This window comes from Phycodurus eques, chromosome 16 (genome assembly GCF_024500275.1).
Source record: "Phycodurus eques isolate BA_2022a chromosome 16, UOR_Pequ_1.1, whole genome shotgun sequence".
Taxonomy (NCBI): Eukaryota; Metazoa; Chordata; class Actinopteri; order Syngnathiformes; family Syngnathidae; genus Phycodurus; species Phycodurus eques.
The window spans coordinates 10,857,425-10,875,655 of record NC_084540.1 but is presented as its reverse complement, the minus strand read 5'-3'; the positions used below and the strand labels follow the sequence as shown (position 1 = coordinate 10,875,655).

General features: G+C 41.8%; 2 protein-coding genes across 3 annotated transcripts; one reads left to right on the top strand and one right to left on the bottom strand.

Annotated features, from left to right (window-relative positions):
- The first annotated feature begins 481 nt into the window (after positions 1-481).
- On the top strand, positions 482-11,461 carry tefb (TEF transcription factor, PAR bZIP family member b). 2 transcript variants are annotated; one of them, XM_061699938.1, is made up of 4 exons: positions 482-717; positions 3,408-3,938; positions 5,481-5,692; positions 5,840-11,461. In XM_061699938.1, the coding sequence occupies exons 1-4, from the start codon at positions 615-617 to the stop codon at positions 6,053-6,055; spliced, it is 1,062 nt and encodes a 353-aa protein (XP_061555922.1). In that variant the 5' UTR covers positions 482-614; the 3' UTR covers positions 6,056-11,461. The 2 variants fall into 2 exon arrangements, with proteins under 2 accessions (XP_061555922.1, XP_061555921.1); XM_061699937.1 differs by lacking the exon at positions 482-717 and adding an exon at positions 2,262-3,018.
- On the bottom strand, positions 7,656-16,997 carry LOC133414522 (protein Tob2). Its single transcript, XM_061699939.1, has 2 exons — positions 16,805-16,997; positions 7,656-14,372 (listed from the first exon to the last, which is right to left on the bottom strand). Exon 2 carries the CDS (start codon positions 14,156-14,158, stop codon positions 12,941-12,943), a length of 1,218 nt encoding a protein of 405 aa, XP_061555923.1. The 5' UTR covers positions 14,159-14,372; positions 16,805-16,997; the 3' UTR covers positions 7,656-12,940.
- Positions 16,998-18,231: the final 1,234 nt, after the last annotated feature.

Sequence of the window (18,231 nt, the reverse complement as noted above, 5' to 3'; positions counted from 1 at the left end):
GTGTGATGTGGCATTTAGAGGTGTATTAATAGTCGGGTAAATACCCACCAAATGAAGGCCCTGTTACTATATACACACACAACCCCCTATTGTGACTCCATCACTCAGACATCTGTCCTTGCATGCCTGCATATGTGTGGAGTGCTTCTCTGAGCGAGTCTGCATTGATTGAATCAGTACAATTATAAATATATACGTTATGCTTACTTATCACGTAGTGCGAGTATTGGTCGCTAGGTGGCGCATGCGCACCTCCCTCCCACACAGCCGCCTCTCCCACGTGCAGCCGTGCGTGGTAGCAAATGTGCTGGAGTGAGAAGCATGTGCGGAGGGAGGGTTGTTGTTCTGTCGTTGAGAGCCGGCCTCTTTGCTTGACGATTGGTTCTACTGCGGGACTGGTAGGCGTGCCCCCCCCCCACCCCCACCCACTCGCCTCGCGTCAAGCACATTGGAGGGCGTGGCTTACCGGCGTTATCGCAATCCAAGTTGTTTGGGCACATGCGGGCGTCCCCGTGATACGACTCACTTGCTGCAAAGTTGTTCGAAAGTCTTGAGTCGAGTGAACGGACATTGACAGTCTTGTCGAACACCAGTTTGTCGCCTCATCGCTCAGGATGTCAACGTTTAATCACACCTTTGGAGACAGGGGGGAAGTTCCTGATCTCATCAGAACCTTGGCTGACTATCCCTTCTCTTTCCCAGCATTTGATGACGGCGGTAAGTAAGAATATTTGTATCATTTTTTTTTCACGAGATGTCGTTGATAAAAGTCTTCAACGAAGTTTGTTATGTGGTACTTGGCTGAGTTCACTGCCCGAAACGTGTTAGTGGTTTAATCCATGTATCGTGCATCGACGTTAGCTATTAAGTAAGGTTGAACAACAATTGTAATCATACGTGGGTTTTTTAGAATTATTATGTCGTGCACGCTAATTGGAGTCCAGCCATAAGGTCAGTCTCGGTTTCATGACTACTTTTTATTGGTAGCCTGTGTTGTGAAAATGTGGAAATTCGTAATTGTTCATCTCATTTAGGGTTTTTGCTGTATGCCTGATGTTAATTGACGTTCACGAGTCTATCCATGAACGCCAACAACTATATTTCAGGCTAAAATCACGAATTCGTGGTCGAATGTTTACCGAGGTAATCAAGCGAAAGCTCAAGTTTTCTCACGCAATCACTTTAAACGTTGGCTGCGAGTGTGAGTGTTGTTTTTCTTGCATTAGTGTATTTCTTATATTTGACATTTAAGTTTACTATTTGAAATGTTCTGGTAATTTAGTCATATTAGCAATTCAATATTGTATAAAAACGTGCTGTGTACCCCCATTTCAACATTAACCATTGCATCAATTAATTAATATTCTTCTCTCTGATTAAGATGGTACAAGTGAAGTACAATATAAGATTTATATATATATATATATATATATATATATATATATATATTATGGCCGCTAGGACAGTATTTACAATTGAGTCATTTTCCTCCCCTGTTGTTTTCATATTGAAAATATTCAGATGGTCATTAAAAGTTCCCACTAACGATTAACATGTATCTGCTTAGTTAAGAGTCATTCACCATATTAATAACCTACAATTAAATGGCAAAAATAGTAGTGAAATACTTTGTATGGGCCTACTATGACAATTGAAATGGTTTGCAACTTCGTGGTCTGTTAGTGAAAGATTTAGATTTAGCTAGACTTTGACCAGTCTCCTCGCTCCGTGTGTGTCTCCGAAGGACAGCAAATTACACGTGCGGCGCGCCAATGTGCGCACTTTGAATGCCATGTCCGTTAGATCAGATATGCTGCCGGGCAACACCGCACTGGTTGGCGTCCATGTCGTTTTAAGAATATCGCGTGCACCAGAACGTGAGGGAGAAACTGCTTTTGGCGCCCTGAGCTCGCGATAACAGAGTTGTTTTCACAGGGGAAAAAAACAAAAACAAAAAAAATGATATCAAATGGTATTTTTCGAGTAAATGTAGGCCTAATACAGTACATAAATAAATACATAAAGTACGTACGTCTCACTGACAATGACCTCATTTCGTTTACAAACCTTTTTCTATGCTTTTATTTGTGCAATAGGTCTCCAAGAAAAAAGATGACGGTTTTATTAAAAAAAATATTTAATACAATTTTATAAAGAGTACACATTTTTTTATTTCATAGTTTATCTTAAAAAAAAAAAAAAAGCCTGGCATCTGTTCCACTGACGAGCTCGTCTGATCCAGCACGTGCGTAGCAGCACGCGGCCACGCCCCCTCCGCAGCAAGTCCTGTCACGTGAGTGGGTGAGGGCGGGGGGCACGTGTTTTGCCACGAGTGTCCTCACGACTCGCCTGCAACACAGGCACGTTCCTTTTCAACCCTTTTTTGTGTGCTTGGAAAAACCGTGAAGGTGAGCGGTTGCAACATAGCCGCCGGTTGGTTTGTGGCAACTTTGTAAACATAACCCAAATGTCTTTTCCGAGCGCCAAGACGTCCGCATTTGATATGATTTACGTAGTCTTTTTTTTCAAATACGTTTTAGACTGGAGTCTTTTTTTAAATGAAGGGAGTTAAAAGAATTAAAAAGAATAAAATACAATCGAATAAATTAAAAAGACCACTGGCGTACTCCATGAGGACAGTGCTATATACATGACAGACTAATCAGCCAATCAGCTTCTACTATGCCTCAAATGGGCGTGGCTTTTTCCTCATGAATATCCAACACTCGCTCTGTATGGGCACGGACAACACAAAGGGGAGCAGTGTAAGTCCGCATCTCCGTGTTCTATCGTCGACAGACGGACTTAAACATCGCAGAAGTTGGAAGGTGACTCATAGTACCGTTATATATATTATTTTAATCCTACGGCGAACAATGCCCGGTAAAGCAGCGGTGGCTGTCTCGCATCAGCCCGACACAACCGTCGACCCAGCGGCTAAGAATAAGTCTTTCCCGTTTGTCATAAAGAAGATTATGGACATCCCCCCTCCCAACATTCTGGAGGAAGGCGACGACGGTAAGAGACCGCTGTGTCAAAACAGTGCTCGTTAATGTGAAGTGTTCGTATGGTTCCTGTGCAGCTCGGAAATCGAAAAGAACAAAAAGTTCCAAGTGCAGTGTTGTGCGTAGCCAGACTGTAAATACGCCCCCAACACAACACAATTATGGTGCCACACAACCCAATTATACTGGAATCATGTTTCGAATTTATCTCGTGTCTTTTTGTTCTGAATTTTCTGAGCTATGTGTGTAGAGCAAATCCTGTCATTGTATTAGCGACTGACGTTGACAGACGCTTGTTTCCCCCCCCCCATCCCCACCCTTTATTCCCATCACAATATCAGGTCTGCTCACTCACGTCCATTTGATGAAATGACCTGCTGTTTCCTCTTGTGTTGAATTCAGAGCTCGAGAAGGAGAAGCTGGGCTCAGCTGACGATGTGGAGGGGGGCGGGGTTGCTGCAGCCAGTGCTGGTGGGGCTCCAAGGGGGAGCGGTGGGGGCAGTGCCGGACTGGTGTCAGCCTCATTGACCCCAGCCATTTGGGAGAAGACTATTCCCTACGATGGGGAGACCTTCCATCTGGAGTACATGGACCTGGATGAGTTCCTGTTGGAGAATGGAATCCCCGCAAGCCTGGAGGATGAGGAGCTGCAGAAGACGCTGACACCGGACGGAGGGAAAGGCAAGAGCACCCTCAAGGTTAGGGCCATAGCCAGCGCCGCGACGACGTCGGCAGCCACGTCTCCTCTGCATGCTCCAGACACCTCTACGGTCACCTCAGATCCAGAGGAAGCGGTGACTGTCACCACGCTACTGCCCGCCAAATTGGAGGATGACGACGACGACAATGATGACGAAGAGGATCAAGAAGAGGAATCTTTGCCACATGAGGCAAAAGCAGCAGAAGCTGTGGAAGTGAATAAACACAATCATGGTGAGTAATTTGCATTCATATAGTCCACTGGTATTTTAAGAGTTTTCAGAGTTATGGTTTCTCTCAGATGACTGTTATGACTCTAAAAACCATATAACTGTATCGTCACCTCATCATATTATGACATATACACAATTGCCCCTGCAGATGATTGTTATACAGTATTATATTGTAATATCTGTTTGAATTTGTAATCAGAAGTCCTGGATAATTGTGGCTTACAAAAATGTAAGTACTATTGTTCAGTTTATGTTAAGAAGGTATTTGATGGGGGGGCTTACAATATCTGTTAAAAATTAAGAAAATTAGTAAGTAAACACTTATTGCTTTAGTGCAGTACATAAAGTGATGTGGCAGGCCGGATCTGGCCCACCGGGGCCTTCAGTTTGACACTTGGGATGTAGTCCTTTCATGAGTTCTATCATTTTAGAAAAGTTCCACTCTGTGGTTGCTTTAAACTGAGCAAACATAATCTTTGGGGAGCATATAAAATGTAGACAAACTGATAAAGACGGACCTTTGACCACGTGATATTAGAAGTTTTGATAGCTGCTTTGATGTATTGTTCGAGTCCCACCCCACGCCCTGTGACTCTAAAGGCATCATCTAATACATTTCATGATGGGAAAGAAAAGATTGCAGTGGAACCTAAAATTTCCCTCCCATGATGATGGTTGACATCTGATTTTGTAGGAAATCTAACAATAGGAAACTATTGAAATACTAACAGTCTTCTACGAACTAGTATAGGCAATGTTTTAAGTAAGATTTTAACACGATTTACTATTTATTTATACACGTAAAAAGATGTTAACTGTGCAAGGGGTCCTTGGTTCGCGACGAAGTTCCATACCTACCACGCTGACGTAAACCGATTTTGTATGCAGTTGCAGGATCATAATTACATTAAATGTGAATGCAAAAAAAACTTCCAAGGCCATAAATATAAAACCATTACTGTACAGTATATGAAAATATGTGACAAAAAAGAAAAATTCTTCAACCCTTACTCCTATGGTTGGCTTGCACTTTGTAAACCAGTTCATTGCACCGTACGCCATTTGGAGCAACGAAACGTCGTAGGTTGGGACCATCACAAGCCTGACAGATGTAGCGTTTGAGTAAGGAGAAAGAGCAGCTTGCTAAAGGCGAGGCAACTGTGTGTTTTGTTTAATACTGTCATACAAGTGTTACTGCAGTAAAAGTAAAACTAATTATGGAAACTGGCATGTGACTGACATGGGTGGGGGACACAAGTTCAGTCTCCTTTGGGGTGTTTAAATTTTGAGGCACCACTTGTTGCCCGATGAAGATACATGTTTGTTATTCATATTTCAACATTTACATAGGCTGATTGGAGTATTGCTGACGACAAAGTGGTACGTCTGTGGAAGAAAATTAAAAAAGAAGCCCAGCAAATGCCCATATAATTGTGAAACCACCAATTGTGAGACTATTTAGTCATACTTTGTACACTACGTAAAGCATGAATGCACTTTGAGTGTTCCTCAGAAGCTTGATTTTTCACCCCTGTACCTACAGGTACTGGAGAGCGTAACACGGCGTCTCCCGTCAACCCGGACGACATCGAGGTGGATGTTAACTTTCAGCCAGATCCGACCGACCTGGTCCTGTCCAGTGTGCCGGGGGGAGAACTGTTCAACCCGCGCAAACACAAGTTCTCTGATGAGGAGCTCAAGCCGCAGCCCATGATCAAGAAGGCCAAGAAAGTGTTTGTCCCCAACGAACAGAAGGTATCCTGACTCACTCGCATGCATGTTCTTCTTCCAAAATAGTGACGTCCTTGGCTGTAAACTTTGTTAATTGGATTAACTTTCAACACAACTTATGACTGTGTGAGCCAAAAAACATCACTTTTCATTCTGTTTGGTTTTGCTCAGGATGACAAATATTGGTCCAGGAGGAAGAAGAATAACCTGGCCGCCAAACGTTCCCGTGACGCCCGCCGTCTCAAAGAAAACCAGATCACAGTGCGCGCCTCTTTCCTGGAGCGGGAGAACGCAGTGCTGCGACAGCAAGTGGCAGAGATGCGGAAAGACTGCGGTCGCTGCAAGAGCATTGTGGCCCGCTATGAGGCCAAGTACGGCTCGCTGTAAAGACCTGGTAAAAATTCACCAAGTATCAATCTGACAAAAGCAGAACTTCCTACCCCGCAGAATTCAACACAGACACAAACACACAAGGGAAATCTAAATTTGCACTCTTGCTGACCTCCGGTCACTGTGTCGAGCTGCAGTTGCGGGTCCGAACCTGACGCTGGAGTGGCGGCTGCACACTGGGGCTTGGCTGGGAGCGGGTGGTCATGGGAAGGTCTGTGGAGAGCGCCTGGCTCCTTCACTGAGAGGAAGGCAATGACACTCCCACGGACAGAGACAAATGGAAAATATGGTTGGTCTTGAGATACTTTCAAGGGAGTCAGGAAATATGAAAATGGTAGGCTTATAACACAAAAGTCACACAAATCATTTTTTTTTGAATCACTGCATAGCACTTCTTTCCGTGGACCAAAGCATGAGTGCCATCAGTTGTGTATTTAGAATGGTGCCCACTCACCACACTTTTCCTTGCGTCGTGTATACATTTGTGTCTATAATTCCTTTTCATTCTCAAGAAGGATGTAGAGGCTGAGACAGAAGAAGAATGGAGTAGAAATCAGGTACTTGGACCTGGAAGGAGTGGAAGCAATAACCTCAGGTGCTGGAGGAGCGGTTGCAGTGAATCTGTTTAGTTCTTCTGTCAACACACACACACTACATGTGTAGTCATCTCCAGTGTGTATTCCATTGTTGCACTTTTTCTTAGAAGACTCTCGTGGTTGCAAGTACCTTATCATCACTGTGGGAGAGACGGTAGCTTAATAGAAAACATGCATAAAGCGCTCGTACTCAGCTTCCAGAGCTTCATAAAAGATTTGATTCAAAATATGCCCTTTGAGTCAATTTCCCCCCCCCCACTAAAATAAAAAAATATTGTTTTCTTTTATTCAGGTTACTGTCAAATGTATAGGTTTGAAGGTATTGAGGGCCCTCCTTTTGCGGAGGGGTATGTATGTAGGGATGTTTATTTTACTACACTCTGCAGGTAGAAGGCGCTTGGAGCCCTCACCTGCCCTTAGTGTTGTGATGGCTGGATTGTTCTTAAAAAAAAAAACAACAAAAAAACTGAGTCGTCCCCAAAGGCGGTGACTTCAAACCCTGTAAATAAATGATCATCTGGAGGTCTTTATATCCTAAAACAGGGATTTTTGACTGTGTCTTCATAATCCAATGCTATTCCTACAAATAGTCAGTGAGTGCTGTATTCATTATGATGGTAATAATAATGCATCCGTTGATTTTGATGTACAAGATTCTTTGTTAGATTCTTTATATCCATTTGAGGAAAATGTGTCTAATGAAAACCAATGACTAAGCAGGGACTCCAATGCGTTAACTGTGTTTGTTTTTAAAAACAGAGTCATCGTTATAAGCGATACTTTGTGTTCATTCAATATATAGATACAGTATGTGTGTGTCTAGCACACAAAGGGCAGGGTATACTCTTACCTCATCCACCACTTCTTGGTTTAAAAAAAGAATTGAACAGGTGATGGTCGGAGTACAGAACACATGCAGTAAATGCAGCGTATAGTTCTGTTTGGCAAAACATCAAATCCTATTTTTTTTTTTTTTTTTTGGAGTTGTCAGACTGGCTGGCTGTTTTATTTAGCAAGTACATTACAGACTGTTATAAGACTCCAGTGTCTTCTACAGATGCTGAGTTTTTTTTTTTTTTTTTGGGTGATTGGTGGGCTTGTGCTCCAATTGTGGCAATAATATCCCGTTATATATTGCTTGTTTGAATTCGGTGGTATTGTGTGTAAAACTACCATGGGTTTTTTTTCCAAGAGGAAATGCCCCAAAGTTTTCTCTGTGCTTCCAATTTGATCCTCTGTAGTCTAGGATCCTAATGCATGAAACCCAGTGTACTTTGTCTTCTATCAATGTCTTGACTATTCTACACCAAGTGTACTTATGTCTGTAAAGCATCACTGAAGAGCAGACATGCTTCTGATGGGCGTATTAATGCAGAGCATCTGTATTATGATGTTATGACCCGTATAAGAATGCCAGCCATCTGAGTGCGGTCCGCTTGATTGACTCTTGGGGCAAACATCAAACATCCGCTGAAAATGGCATCTTTTGATCACTGTGTGGATTATTTCCTATGAATTACAAATTGATCCATATGTAGATTCACTGGATCAGTTGGTGCATAAGTGTTTTTCTTGATCGTTTCAGTTTCAAGAGGGTGAAGTTTCACAGACAATTCTTATTTTGAGAGTTTATTTTGTATTGACATTCAAACAAAATATGCACTCCTGTTCATGTGTCAGTACAGCCAGTGAGTTTTTAAATTAAATTCAAAGAGGTGTGCATACTTCTCACAAAGCCCCGAGAGAATGTTTTCGATCATTTACTGGGGTAGGTCAGTATGTAGCATTTATTTATTTTATTTTTTTAATTGCTGCGAAGCAACGAAGTGAAACTAGCTTAAAGATAACAGATACACACTGTCATATGAAACAAATTCCCAATTCTATGTAGTATTGGTCTGCTCCACTAAGAACAAAAAGAGCATTAGCATGTGTGGTTGAAAAAGTTCCACTTCTAAAGTGTGCTGCACTTGCACCACTAAACACGTGCAAGCTCTTATAGTTTTATTTGTGGCTACTGCATCTTTATTTGATGCACAACACAAACTAAAACATTATTTTTCATGTTTAGTAATGTGCATGCATAAGATATGCTCCTCAGTGTAAAACTTAAATTGTCAAGCACAAACCCCATTTAACAATGTTTTTTTTTTTTTTTTTTTTTTTACCCGTTGGTGATGCTAATGTGTACAATGGAAGGTAAAGGTAAATCAGCCCTGTTTAGTTCTCAAACGGCTTAGTTTTTCTCCGCATCACTTAGACTTGTTCGCTATTTGAAGCAGCTACAAGTCCATAATACAGAAAAACTATTTAAAGTTATTAGGAGATTTGAAATTTTTATTTGGCTTTTTTGGTGTTTTGCATTACTTTGTTTCTATAAAAATGATTCCTTTGGGTGTTTTTGTATGGTCCTAACCATGTATGGATACATGACACTGCATAGTCCTGTATCATGCGTAAAAAATAAATCCAGTTGTAAAGACAAATGGGCTCAGTTTGACCTTGACATGTCATCAGACAGCTCCATCCTCCCTTTGTGTTGACAGACACGATAACAAAGGTGTTCTTTTATATGCCATTTATCTGCACGTGTAAACACACACGTCTTTTTGTTTGGATGCTGCACGCGTTTTGCCGCCTCCTCACTGTTCCCTCAGCTTATCAGTATTCCAGAAGAGTAGGAGCTATTGCGTAATGATCACATCCACACACAGGGGAGCAGTGTTGCATAACAGGAGTACAAAGAGGACGGGCGTGTGTATTCAGAAAGGAAAGTCTGGGGACGCAAGCTCTGGGAAGCCGAAGAGATAATCGAGTGGAGGAAATGATGGAGGCTCTGAAGAGGGAGGGGCTTGAGGATGGAAGAGGAACTGCTGAGGTGGGGCAAAAAAGATGGAGAAGTGAGGGTGATGTAGGAGAGAGTCATGGATGAGGCCAGTCCAGCCATGTATGATAAACGTCTCATGATGAAATCTCAAGTAATATCTTCTGGTATGTCTCCTGCTGAGGTGGGTGCTGAGCATTCTGGTGTCTCACCAACAGAGATTTTCATATTTTCTTTGAATAATTGATCAAACATCACTGGAGTTTGTTTACTGCAATATTTGGATGAGTCATTCGAGCATATCGGTGTTCAAGAAGACAGGCGCTACTAGTCGGCATTTTTCTTTAGCGCAGTGATTCTCAAAAGTGTTACGTGAAATAATCAGTCCCTAAGTACAGTTCAGTTCAATAAGTTTGCATTTAATCCTCGAACTCTTAAAATTTATAGGTACAATTTATTTGCATTGCATCTTTAATAGCTTTTTAAATATTTAAGTAGAATTTTTAACTTTGGTGTAATACATTTGAATGAAAACAAAATAAATTGTATTTTTCTATATGTAAGCACAACATTAATGTTCAGACTGCATAATGTTGCAGTGGCTTACAAAATATAAATTTTAGGAATTAAATGTCTTGCTTTTTATGACCCCTTACACCCACTATGCTACTGAATTAAAAATGCTGTTCATTATGGTAGTACTTGAAGCGCTAGTCATTTTTAGGTGGCACTTTGTGTTAAAACTTTGAGAACAGCATGACAAAGAGACAGTCAGCTTATTTTCCATGCTTACTGGTCTTTTTATTACAAACCTAAAAAAAGAAATCGGATACAATTATAAACTGCAGTAGTAATGCCCCATTCCAAGAAAACAGGTCATTGCGTGAAAGACTTGTTAAACATCTATAAGGTGTACAGATTTGATACAAAAATAGGAAAAAATAAAAATAGTCAGCAAAGCAAATAACTATTTGTATGTTTTAATTATATTATACATTTTAATGTTGTCACATAGAAAATTTACTTTCATAATGAAATATTCCAAAGTGCAAAATAAAACAAACTAAGAATACAAACAGAATACAAACCCTTGTTTGTCTTCAACCCCGATTGTAGGATGGCCTGCACTTAAAGAGTTTGGGGTGCTTTTCAAATGGGTTATTTCAAGCACACACACAATCCAATCGTTCTAAATTTTATATGCACACCCTATTTGGAGTTCTTTTAAGCGCAGTAAAATATGCAGGTATCCCAGTTGGGCTTCCGCGGGCCATCTCAACCGGGGCTTAAGAGTATAACATTCGTTTCCTTCGTCCTTCCTATTAGAAGAGACCAAAATACTGCGATGCTATTCAGGGAGATGAGAGGTAGAAACCCACTGCAGGGTCTTTCGAATTATGGCCTTACATTGCACTTGACAAGGGTGATCCAGGATCTGTGTAAGTGATGACACTCTGGGATATGGCTATATCATTGAGACCAGAGGGCCACACTTACGGGGGGGGGGGTTCCTATGTTAGTTTTAATTGAGAATAATCAGGGTCCGACTTTGTACTCATAGTTCCATCTTGCAAAATTGCATATAAATTCATCTATATCGTGAGTTCTAGGGGAATTTGTGTTTTCAGATTGTAGCTAGGAGGAGGACAGTGATTTGAACCATCTTTTGTAAACATTCACCTTTTCAAAACCCAGCTTTAATACATTTACCAATCTCTCATAGACTGCTGCTGTACAAGGTACAATACACATTCAATAATGAACTCTGTACATAATTGTAATACTTCTATTTATTTTTACTCTCAGTTTGCATATATTCAGGTTAATTTCTGCAAAAATAACTTCAGGATGTAAGAAACTAAACAAAGAATCTGAACATAAGAACTTTATATTTACATTTTCTCAGCCTTCATAATTAATAGTTTTCAAAAACAAAAATATATAGAACTATCAGGTCTTTTTTTTTTTTTTTTTTTTTTTTTTTTAAATTACAGAACAAAAACAAATCCATATTTCCCTCCACATTCCCCAGGAGGGGTGTGAAAGGATGAAAAAACAGTTAAGGGTCCTTGGGTACAAAACACATGAATACATATCTTTGTCTAGAAAAACATTAAATGGACAAACAGACTCAATTTCCACATCTTCAATACACTTTTGAAATGTTACCATCTCGTTAAATGAAATGAAATGTAGGGGGGGGGGGGAAAGAAAAAAAAAAAAAAAAAAAAAGTCATGGATGTTAAATTTTGTGAGCCATGAGAACTGGAGCTCCGTCCGCTTAATAAAGTGCTCAAATTGACCATTTTGTTATGACAAACACATTAGACTTGAAGAGCTGTGACTAGCTTAAAATAGCAACAGCAGCCTGCCATCAATAAAGAACATTCATCGATGTCCACTTGACAACCAGGAGAAAAGAACCAGCTTCACCTTTCTCTGCTCTCCCTCAGCACTGAAACATTTCAAGGAGGGGCAGAATAGTGTTAGCCTTTCGTTTCAATACCATTTAAACTCACTAGCAACGCATTCTGGGTTTTAAAAATGTCGCTCTCAAAGTCAATAAACACCGGACGCCATTGAGGCAATGCAGCCCGCTTGCTGCCTTCTTTGCTCCTCTTTTCCATGCTGAGGAAAAGCACCCTTACATCCTCAAAGTCACACCAAGCCATTTATTAAAATATCTTCGGCGTTACTGCTGAATACCATCCCCCAACCGCATTTCGCTGCCTGTTCACCTTCACACTCGGATGACTGGTAACGTGTATATGTGCATTTAGCTGTGTGCAGATTGTATAAGGTCTACATGTACGCCAGTGCACGACTTGCAGGCATCAGCACGTGAGCGCAGTCTTCTTTCCTTGCCTCGCAGAGGTTTCCGCGACCTTCCCTTCTGCAATTTCTCTTGATAGATGACTTAAGTTCTCTTATTTGATCACTCAATCGCCAAAACACACCGTGGGCGCATTCTGGCTGACGATAAACAGTTTCGGTATTGACTGCTGTGACGTCGGCATGCGAAGGCACCCATCACGCAATACGTTTCCAGATCACATTGAGCCACGACATCACAACACATGCAAGCACAGACGGCACAGCTCTTCCAAACCCCCACCCCCAATAGCCAGCTCTGTAGGAACAGATTGCAGCGCAAAGTACAATACTTGGCTAGGTCCTTTTTCCACAGCGTGACGTGCAAACTGGAGCTTTACCACAGTCCGCATCCATTAGGTTACTTATCATTAATGACCAACAATGGCAATGATAAATTCAAAGCAGAATGTGATGACCAAAACAAAACTTACCATGAGATAATGAGAGGGTACAGTATCTTTAAATCTCTGTAGGAAAGCTACGTTTTTAAATCTCTGTAGGAAATCTAAGTATTAGCTTGCATTAGTATTAGGACAGTTTGTTAAAAAAAAATTATCTGGAGCGCCTGGGCCAGTTCTTGACAAAGGCTTAGTTGGCCAACACAACAGGCTGGAAGGACTGACTTGGATATTGCAGGTTGTAGCTCCCTAAACCCTCAACAAATTGAGGTTTCTCCATGTAGGATATCTCTCCATTGGTGCCCAAGATGCCCATACTCTGGGACGGGGGAGGACTGGAGAAAGGGTCAAAGGACGGGTGGGTGCTGACACTGTGGGGGGGCTGTAATCGGCTTGCGTGAGCTTGCAAGGGCTGGGGGTCAGCATCAAAGTAAAGGGGGCTCTGAGATCCTGGGTAGACAAACTCTTTGGCATTGGGGGAGAGCTGGCTGGGCATGGGACCTACAAGTGAGTGCATGGAGAGAGAGAGCGATTTGTGCTTCAGCATCTCTGGAGCCAAGATGGCGGTGGGAGAGTGGGAAAGCATCCTCTGGACAGGCGGGACTCCGACGGTGACGCCGGAAGCGCCCGCTGACCCGGCCGCACTGCACTTCTTCATTTTGGTGGAGCCAAATTTAGTGGCGGCAAAAGCGGCTGTAGTGAAGGTGATGGGTTGAGGACGGGCTGCGGGGAGGGAGGAGGGGGGCTGCTGAGCGGCGAGGTAGGGTATCCCACTGGTGGGAGGAGAAGGGGTGGATGTGTTGGAGGAGTGGGCGGCGGGGTCCGCGGGTGAGCTGGAGGTGGGGTACTTGAAGAGTGTGGGGCCAGATTGGACAGACGGCGGCGTGGGAGAACTGGTGAGCGGCGGCATGAGGGAAGGAGATAACTGGCTTCCGACTGGAACAAACACCTGAGCGTCTGGATTGAAGCCCAGACTCTTTGCTTCCTCTAACTCAGAATCTCCTTTAACCTCTCTCATTACCCCTTCAGGGCGCTCACCATCACAGCTGAGACCTAGTGGGTCCTCCAGGTACAGCACCTTCACCGCCCCCTTCTCTCCAATCTGGTAGGACACCTCATAGGGGTCAATCCACACACTGAGCTCCGCAGGGACATTTGCACGCACCTCCTCCGTATCCAGTCCACTTCTCTTGGCGGCGAGCTCCACAACAGGGTCTCTCGGGGCTCCCAGGTGCAGGCAGCGGAACGCAGAGCCACGAAGAGGGGCCTCGGGGTACCAGTGACCCTCAAAGCGAGATACCAGGATCCGCTCGAGCTCCTCGCCAAAGAGGTCAGCACGACGCCGAGGTAGCTTATTGTACAAATAGGACACGATAAAGTTGAGCGCAACCTTCACCTCTAGATGCATGACTACACCAGCAGGCTGCCGCTGCGCTCCGAGCGTGCGAGATGAGATGAGATTTGCTTGAAAGTGAGGCGATGCAAAGCGTAATGTCCGCGACTTTCCTCTGGCTTACTGTACACTGTGTGATTTGCGTGTCACCATATTGAAAGGCACCTTGGAGGCAGGGACGGCAGGTGGCTTGTCGAAGTCTCAAGTAAAGCGAACTGTGACTTCAGCCCTGTAAAGACGAGAGGTAGAACAAACATTGGTATTTTGCATGGATCAGAAAATCATTGAGGAAGATGGATTTAGTTTTTGAATTTCTAACTTCAACATACATTAATTTGTACATTTTTTGCCATTTTGCCGTATTTCTCAACATCACTCAACCTCTGGGTTTCCCCTCACTTAAGGTTTGCATCCCAAAATGGTGCATGGAGTTTTGAACCATATCTAATTTGGGTAGAGAGTTGAGAAAGTTAGGAAAAATCTGCTTTACCTTGTGCTGCAAGATGCCTATGTTGTTCACTTGCATACTCTTGTATTTGTTAAATTACTTTTACATATCTTTTTGTAGGCATAACATTTCATTCCACTGCAAGTGTATTAAAAGAGTTAAAAGTTTAGAACAGATCAACCTAAATTGTATCATTAGAACGAAAAGTGTAACAATCATTGGAACCAATTTAATGTGTTTGCTTTGCCTTTGTAGAATGGGTTAATTAAAGAAGTCAAATTGAACTTGTCTCTTTCGATTCCAAGGCTATCACTCCGCAATACATCCAATATAACGGATTTGGATTCAAGACCAGAGTACAAGAATAAAATGCCTGTCAGAGTCAAAGTCAACATACACAAATACACCTTTTTCTATTTCGGTTTTGTAAGAGCACAGAATGTACTGATGGATGTGACAGATGTGATGTGGGCATCATAAATCCTTTATAATCTGAATCTGAGCCGATGGAGCTCCTCCTGCTTAATGCTTCAGTCCATTCATCCCCGTACTAAGTCAACATCAGATTAAAAATAAAACCAGCATCACAAGACGCATGTCCAAGGAAGAATTGCAAAATGGCAGATTGTCCATTACAGAACATCATTTCCCACCATGCAGTGCACGCAATACTCCCCCCACTCCATGCACAAAAACAATCCGCTCACATTAACTTCCCTGGCCAGATGGGAATTCTTCAGCTTTGAAAGACGAATCTGATTAAAAGACAATTCCAGTTTTGCAACAGATAAAGCTGTACAGGCCAGAATGCTGCATTTGTGGAATTGAACATGAGATTTACATTTGTATTTCCATGTGAAAAAAAAGTGATTGTTAAGATGGGGGTTTGCTGGAACTGTGCTATAAATAGCGACATTTTGTGCTATGCATTGTTTTAAGTGTCTTTCCACTACCTAAATAAAATGTGAATATGGCAGCATGAAGCAACAACAAATAGATGGATATGATTGGTGTAGTAAATACATCATGCATCATGATGATTAACCAATTGATTTTAACCCCCCACCCCCCCAAAAAAAAGATTAGTTTCATAAATTCCCCCTGAGTCCTTACTGGTTATTTTGAGTTTAGTTCCCCCCCCCCCCCCCCCCCCCCCCCCCTCTCCCCGACACCGCTTTAAGGCTTTTTTTTACAGCACGATTGCTGCAGGCCAAGCAGCAAAACAGGACGCACTGTATTATTGTTTACGTGGCGCTTCAAACGTGCCACTGAGCTGTAAAATCTCACATACACGACTGCTGGTCTTCTCAGTGCCTAATAGTCCAAATTCCAATGTGATTTCAAAAAGACAAGCATGACAACCTTGGAAGGGAGAGCCCAATTAACACAATCCGATGAGATCAACAATCGGCCTTTGGAAACATGATACTCAGTGTTGAGTTGACTGGCATTGTTTAAGAGGTATTGCTTGACCAACATGTTTATTATTGTGGGTGTAGTTTGCAGTGGTGTGGAACTGCACTGCATCATAAGGAGGGCCGTGTTTAAGATTTTTACTCATGCAGAAATCAAAACAGGAGCATCGCCCTATATAATGTGGTACAGCCACACAGCACTGCAAACTACAAGCAGAATATTAAACAAACTGTAATTGATCCCTCATTGATAGTGTCAATCAAAAATGACCATTATTATATTTGTGAAGGCGGAATGTTTTATCTAGATCACATTTCCTATGCCCGTTTAAATTAACGAGCTACCACTATGTGATTGAACATCAAGTTATTTTCTTTTAATTTGTTTTTCAGCCTTTAGCATCACATTTAAATAAATCGGCGAGACATTGGGGAACCTAGCTTCGCTGACACGCGACCGGAAAAAAATAAAAGCAAAATGTCATATACAATACATAGCAAACGATGAGATTAATTGAGAGGCGAACAGCCAGTCGATTTGACATTTTAGGTGCATCAAGAAATGACGACGAGCGTAAACAAGCCCGTCGGACAGCAATACACATGACAGCAGCAGCCATTGAGAGGCGAAGCTAACATAAACAGACAGAGCGACAGAGAAACGCGACCTGTAAATCTTATGAAGGCTGAAAGAGTAGACGCGTCGGTAAACAGCCAACGCTTTTGGATAAAGCAACAAAACGAGCAACCACATAGAGGACACTAATAAACTAAAGGAGTCGTTTTGGTGCGAGTTACCTGCCTCTCCTTGGCTTCGACCTTTAATTTGATTCCTGTGAGCTGTGTCGGATTTCAAAGCGTTGAGTCCATGATGGAGATCGGCGTGGAAACGTTTCACCTTGTCATTGTTATTCTTTTCAAGCGCTTGTCCAGTCTCCAGCTGGCATTTGAATTGAGGGTCCAGAGAAACTTTACGGCTGGACAAGCCGACGTATTTATACAGTGTGACTCGCCCACACCCCCGTGACGCCAGGAACTATTTTCTCTCGATTGTAATGGCGTCTTCCCTGTTATTTATTGTTATTTTTTTACATGTTTATAGTGTAATTTAACAAAAACTGTCTACATCAATACTAAACACAACGCACAAATATTGTACAATATTAATGGGTAAAATATTTTTTTAAAAACAAGACAAGCAAGTTCACATTTTCACAAGTCAATAACGTTTAACAATCTTTCAAAAATATCCATGACATGAAAAATAAATGTTTACTTTTCACACGACATTTCAGAAAGTGCAGCTGAGCAAATATCGCGGAGGGATATTTGTAGTTTCTAACGGCGCTGACAGCCTGCTAAAAATATAAGCGGTGATAGCAACAGAGTTCCCATTGGCTGAGAGAGGGGCGGGCCCACAAATTATTGGGCTGCGTTATCCATTCACAGGAGCGAACATGACATGCCTTTTAAGCAAGGGCTTGTGGGAAATGACGTTCGGAGAAATAAATAACGACGTAGCATTCGTTGGAGGTATTGGTATAGGACATTTAATTGGGCTTTGAATATTTTGCGCACCTCACCTCAAACATGTTTCTGTGAAATGAATGGGACTAGACTTCATATATATATATTTCATATATCTCATATGCTTTGAACGAAATGAATCACTGGAAAAAGAAACATCTTTAATATATTGAAAGGGTTTCGTTTGAGTCCTCGCTGAATGACGTAAGAGCGAAATGTTGATAAGTCAAGCTCCTTTAGGATATAGATTTTTTTCAAGAATAATAATTAAAAAATTGACAGTGATAAAACAACAATTTTACAAATTTTTTAAAACCATAACACCCCCACCCCCACACACACACGCGCACACAATTTTCATTTAACAATATGTATGTCAAAGCTTACAACGAAAATACAGTGTATTTTTTCAATCTTTTTTATCAAAAGAAGACCATAAATTAATAGTTTTAACTGATTTTTTGTGTTTTGGGGGTCAAATTTAGCACTCATGTATTGTATGGTTTCCTTTTAAAAAATTAAAAAGGTTTTCAATGACGGAAATACAGTGTACAATGCACATATCGGCACAGGACTTGGGTGTCAATGTTTGTGAAAACTCCAACTTGTTTGTAACTAATGCACCATAGACCACTGTCATAAATTTTTTCTTTATGCACTTTGTATACTCGCACTAATAATTACAAAAAAACAAGAGA